Source organism: Condylostylus longicornis, unplaced genomic scaffold (genome assembly GCF_029603195.1).
Source record: "Condylostylus longicornis isolate FDR11 unplaced genomic scaffold, ASM2960319v2 ptg000040l, whole genome shotgun sequence".
Classification (NCBI taxonomy): Eukaryota; Metazoa; Arthropoda; class Insecta; order Diptera; family Dolichopodidae; genus Condylostylus; species Condylostylus longicornis.
In genome coordinates this window covers 14,905,756-14,912,173 of record NW_026578009.1, presented here as the reverse complement: position 1 = coordinate 14,912,173, position 6,418 = coordinate 14,905,756, and the positions used below count along the sequence as shown (strand labels likewise).

At 28.7% G+C, this 6,418-nt stretch overlaps 1 protein-coding gene across 1 annotated transcript; it reads right to left on the bottom strand.

The window, feature by feature from the left end:
* Window positions 1–5,255: 5,255 nt before the first annotated feature.
* On the bottom strand, window positions 5,256–5,819 carry LOC129609823 (uncharacterized). Its single transcript, XM_055521946.1, has one exon. It carries the CDS (start codon window positions 5,817–5,819, stop codon window positions 5,256–5,258), a length of 564 nt encoding a protein of 187 aa, XP_055377921.1.
* Window positions 5,820–6,418: the final 599 nt, after the last annotated feature.

Here is a 6,418-nt window from a genome sequence, read left to right as displayed (position 1 = left end):
TAGTTGCAATGAATTCGTATTTATGCCAGCATCCATCAAAATGGAACAATCGCTTATAGGAACTTTCAAGCGCAATATATTTTCTGAGCTGTAATTTCTAGAAACTATTTTTATTTCATGAAACAAGCTCTTGTTATTTGAAATTTTAATGTTTTGAATTCGGTTTTCCCAATAGCAATTCAAAGATTTTCTAATGTTTTGTTGAATCAAAGAAGAAATGTTTTTAAACAGTGATTTGATTCTAATAATTTGAATAACATTTCCATTGGAATTAGATTTCAACAGTCTAAATTTAGTTGAGAGGAGTTGACTTTTATATTTCCTTAATCTTTCTATAATTGGGTTGGAATACCTTTCAACACCATTGTGTTTATTTGTATATTTTGGTATAGAATTATTCATTGCATTTTTTATTATTAAAATGATTTTTTCCAGAAAATTGTCTATTTAAATTTTTGATAAATTTCTGTTATTAGGTAGACATTGAAGTTCTTCATCCAACCTGATTTCATTCGTTATGTATCCTTTAAAAAGCTTCCATTTCGCTTTTTTATACATAAATAACTTTTTGTTAGATGGTAAGTCAAACATGCAGTTTTCGTCATCTATAGAGAGTATCTCTGTATAAATTGCCAAATGGTCACTATCGTAAATCAAGGACTCTAGTTTGTTGTCTATTGTCTTAAGAAATATTCTACAATCAGTTATAATTACATCTAGGAAAGAATTATTCCTAGTGTACGATGGTATTATGGAGGAATATAAAGTACTTTTATATTGTATACTGTTTTCATGTAAAAATTTATTTAAAAATACCCCTAGAATTCTGTTTTTAATTGCACCAAGAAGAATGTTTGGCGTTTAAGTCTCCTACCAAGATATAGTAAACATTGGCGCTGCCAAGGTTGAGAGTTTCATGAATTCAACTTGAAACAGATGGTCATTTCTAAATGAAGCATACATTGCTACAATGTACAATAACTTTCTGTTTTGTATTTGAATTTTTATTACACAATCTCCTAAACAATTATTATTATTAAGATTATGTAAAGAAACAATTTCATATTTAATGTTTTTCCTAATCAAGGTAGCTGTCCCCCCTCCTATATTTTCTCCTGTTCTATCACTTCGTATAATATTATAAACCCTTTAAAGTTATTTTTTGATTTGAACTCAGCTTGGTTTCACAAAGAGTTGTTATATCTGGGTTGATATTGTTCAAAAAGTCAAGCAGTGAAAACTGCCTACCCATGGAACGACTTGAATTTACATTTATGGAAACAAATTTTATGTTTTGTCTTCCTAGATCATTATTATTTATTAAGTTTTTTAAATTTTTTTTCAATTCTGGAAGATTGATTTTTAATTTCGTTTTCTAATCTATTATAATTTTCACAAAGTAAAGTTACGTTTTTATTGAGTTGATCTAATATGGTTAGTAAATTGCCTATATCATTTAATTTGTTTCTAGATATATCAATAGGATATGAACGTTTATTAGTATTAAAATTTACATCATTATTCAAACTATTATCGATTATATTTTTACTATTTGTTACTACATTAGTAAAAGAAATATTAGGATTAATAAATTTATCAATAACATTAATTTTCTTAATATGATTTTTTTGTTTTTTTGTTAACTTATCTCAATTTGTTCTTGTCTCTTTTTGTAAATTGGGCACTGTCGATAAGATGACTCAGCAGGGTTGTTCTTTTTTACTTCACATAAAGTTGCACTATGATTTTGTCCACATTTCACGCACCTAGGTAGCATGTTGCAGTTGAATGAAGAGTGGTTGAATCTTTGACAGCGAGTGCACTGAACAATTGATTTTTTTTTAATTTTTTCCTTTTTTTAATTTTTCAATATTCAATTCTTTTAGTAGTTTTAGTATTATTTCAGGCTCGTAATCGCCATGTAAACCTTTTAACACGAGATTTATCGGTTTGTCGATTTTATTTGTATATGAAAAACATTGTACATTTGTTTGCCTCAGTATATCAAATATAATTTTGTATTCTTGCATGCTTTGTGTATATAAAACGTGTTTATACTTATTGTTGGATTTAATTATAAAATTATCAATTTTCAATTGAAGTTTAATTAATTTTTTTATGGTGTTTATATTTACTGCAGTAATTATTATTGGTGGAAGTTTTTTAATTGAAGATTTTTGCGAATTTGTATTTACATTAGGTTTAGTATTTACATGTGTTGTCAATTGATTTGTATTAACATTAATTTTATTATTTACACGTGCTGTGGACTGTTGTTGAACTGTTTTTTGAGTACCTCTATAAAATCAATGTTGTCGTCATGTGCCGATTCACAGTCTTTTGTGTTATCACATAATTCAATTTCTCTCAGTTTCCATTTCTTCGAGTATTTCAACACGATTTGAAGGTTTAGCAGCATTTTCACTTTGCAATATCGAGTGATAGGTTTTGTATTTTTTTGTTTTTATTTGACAATTTTCTAGCAGAAATTAGATTTTTATCCATAATGGATGTTTTTACTTTACAATAAGTAGTTATGGCTTCCTGGTTATTTAAACAAGAAGACCATTTTGTGTTCTGATTTTATTAAAACACAATATTTTAAATTTTGAATATAATTTTTGTATTATTATTTATTTGTTAAATTATTTATTCATTTATAATTATTATTATCACATCTTACTTATTTTAATTATTAATTCATTTATAATTATTATTTTTATACACAACTTATTTTTAAAGTTCAAGTTAGTTACTCTTATAATTATTTTTATTAAACTTAAAAAAAAAACACATGCTTATTTTAAATCAACTTAACTGCACTGTGACCATTTATCGAATAGAAATATAAGTATAGAATTTCAAATCATTTATACATATTATAATGAGAGAAAAATGAATTTTACAGTTAATTCATTTTTCGAAATTAAACTAAATTACTAATGTGTAAGTGAATCATTATGTAGGTAATTTAAATATACATAATTAAGCCAAGTTTAAGAGAGTATGATAATATTCAAGAAAGTGTTTTTCAATAATTTAAAAATCAAGTCAGGAGTGTAGAACCTTTTGTGAGAAAGATCTCAACATAGTCACTTGATTTTTTTTTTCATTGTCAATAGGTGCAGTTCTAACCATGTGATTTTATGCAGTTAGAACACGTAACACCAGTGTGTGCATATATACATATACACACGCGGGTTTTTATCTATATTTTACTTTAATTCTTTAATAGAAATTGGAATTGATGTTTTCAAATAAAAAAAAAAATGTTTATTTTGCATATTGTTTCTAAATGTTTTTTTACTGAAAACAACAAAAAAAGAATTATTTAAATTTTCACTAGGAACAAAATTTATTACAACCGTTCGGTATAATTATACAATCCAAAACTTCTTACCTCATTGTTAAAAATACTTAATTCACTAATGGGCACAGGAACATGAAAATAACTCGCTTCATTTGCGCTGAATAATAAAAAAAATGAACTGCAACATAAACGATTTTAAGTGGTCGAACAAATATGTGATCGTTCGTTCACATTAATGTTTTAAGTAATAAACTTTGTTTGGAAGTATGATAGCTCAAAAAAAATTAATAAAAGAAAAAAAAAATAAAAAGAAAGATAGTGACGATTGACCTTGTTATTTAGTTGTTACAATTTTAGTGGGTAATCTAAAAGAACGATATTTGTATTATTAGCATTGTTAGGATTTCCAGTATTTTGAGTGAGTGGAAATGTAACTATATATTAACATTGTTAAAAATTACTTGTGAAATATTTAATTTGATAAACTTTGTACACTGCGATCGTTTGTTCTTTTTGATAATTTCCCAGAAAAATTGACTTTAAAGACTTCTTATCTTTTTTTTAAGTCTATGAAAAGAAAACTCCCTTTTATTCGGAATAAAATACTTTTTATTTTTGCTAATATATTTCGTACGCTACAAACACACTTTATCAAAGCTGATTTTCTTCTAATTAAATCTTATTCTAATTAATCTATTAAAATTAGAAATATTATACCTGACTTAATCTAAAATTTAATTATTTCTTTTTTTTTGTTATTAGTTACAAACTAAAATTATACTTGTTTAAAACTGGCCAAGTAATTAATTTAAAGAGCCAAGTAGCCGCGTTACCTTCGTCCGTGTTCAGTAGGCAGCCTTGTTTGATTTATATATCTGCATGCTTTCATGAACTTCTCTCCTGTGTTTTGCTTTTACCTCTCTTAATGCCTTTAAGTTATCTTCCGTAATTATGTGATCCGTTTCATAAATGTGTTTTGCAATCATACTCGTACAATCGAAATTCCTGTTAAATCCTATTCTCCTTGCACGTTTTATTTCACTTAAATGTTCCTTAAGTCTTATTGTAACGGGTCTCTTCGTTTGTCCTATGTAAAATTTGTCGCAATTATTGCAATTGATTTTGTACACACCAGATCTTTCATGTAACTTCAATTTATCCTAATTTTAATTAAATTAGCCGAATTTAAAAAGTTCCTAAGTTGATATTTACTATTGGTCTCCAATGTACGAATATTGTGTTTCCTTAGTTGTTTATTTATCAAGTTTGTACAGTGATGATCATAAATTAAAGATGCTCATGTTGTTCTTTGTTCTTCCAATATCCTGTTCTGTTTAAACAATCATCTGCTCAATTTTTCGTTTTTTCTTCCTGTTGAGTTTTTTAATACATTCAACAGAATAACCGTTCTTCACAGCCGTGTCCAAAATGAAGTTTACTTGTTAATCATAGAGTTAAGCGCCGCCATTTTGTTTCGTTGAATGGTACGAGTCCTTTGGATACATCTTTGTGTTGTTGTTTTCTTCCTATATATCTTGAATCCAATTTTCTCTGATTTTCTTTTCACTAGTATATCCAAAAAAGGTAACACTCCATTTTCCTCAATTTCGAATGTAAATTCAAAGGTTCTATGTAATTTGTTGATACATCTGTTTATATTCTACACTTCTTCCTTGTCCGCTATCGCGAAGACGTTATCAACATGCCGCATCCATAATCTAGTCAGCAGACAATCCACCTCCATACTTTTTTCCAATTTGGACATAATCAATTCTGCGATAAATGGTGAAAGTGGGTTGCCAATCGATACTCCCGACGTTGTTCTGTACATCTCGTTTCTAAACTCGAAGTAATTCTCCTCCATGCAAAGTCTTGCTAACTTGTGGTATTCTTTTACTTTGTTGCTCCAATTTTCTGTTTCTCCTGTTTGCGTCGTTAGCGGAAATTATCTTCCTGAACTGCTCACCTTCCTTAAATAATTTTTGGTAGGAACCGATGGATTCGACATAGTCAAGTTTTTGATGTTGAAGTCCAGAAACTTGCATTCCTTTAAAGCTTTTTTAACCTTCATTGCTGATTTCTTCAAACGGTTGCTTCTAATTTTTTTAAAATTTCCGTTGTTAAGTCTATCCAAGATCTTTTCATCGTAATCGTCCTTGTTCATAATAACGATAGTGTTTCCCTTGTCTGCTTTTATGTAATGCACTGGCTTTTCATTCAAACTTTTCACCGTTGCATGTTCACTTTTGATTTCGTTATCTACGTTGCTGTTGGTATTTTTGCTTTCTCTTAGCATTTTGTATACTTCTTTCCTAATGTTCTCCTTGACTCCATTATCTGTTCCTCTTATGGCTGTCTTAACATCTGCTACGATATCTTCCTTATCAGTTCGTTTGGGTGAGATTGCGTATTTTAGTCCTTTGTTGAGAAGATCCATTTCCTTCGTGCTAAACCTGTAAGACGATTTATTAACTACTAAGTTCTCGATGGGATGTGCTTCAAAGATCATTCCGTGAAGTTCCCAGACGTCTCAATTTGTTAATATATTTAACAAATTGAGTTTAGTATTTAAAATCATTCTTTTTCTTATTTTGCTGGATTTCTCGCCAGTCTTTATTTTCATTAGTAGCCTATTAAAATCATCGTCGGAAGCCCCCATTTCTTTGTAAATCCAGGACAACTTCAAATGCGTAGTATACGAAAGCAAGGTGTTAATGACAATTCTGCATGTTTAGAATCAATACTCCCTTGTATAAGTTTGCGTTCCGCTTTTCCTTGAATTTTGTTAGCATTCAGTAAGTATGGATTCATTTTCAAGCGATGGTTCTTCAGCATGACTCCATTCTTTAAGCATAACTTCTTATCTTCTTTTTAATCTGTTATCTCCTCCCTGACATATTGAAGTTGTTCCAAAATAGGCGTATAAGACGCATTTCTTTTAGCTTTATTTGTAAAACTAAAGATGAGCCCGTTTACAAATATTAACCTGGTATTAACCAAATTAATACAAACCTCTTTCATATTAGTGCCCTTTTTCTTAAAACAATTGCTTCATCTTAAAATTGAAAATGAGCAAATTCAAGTAAATTTGGCTCATATATATCTCTC

What these genes read in the sequence shown, in the direction of transcription:
- LOC129609823 (XM_055521946.1), bottom strand. Translation starts at nt 5,819, where the DNA reads ATGATCTTTGAAGCACATCCCATCGAGAACTTAGTAGTTAATAAATCG.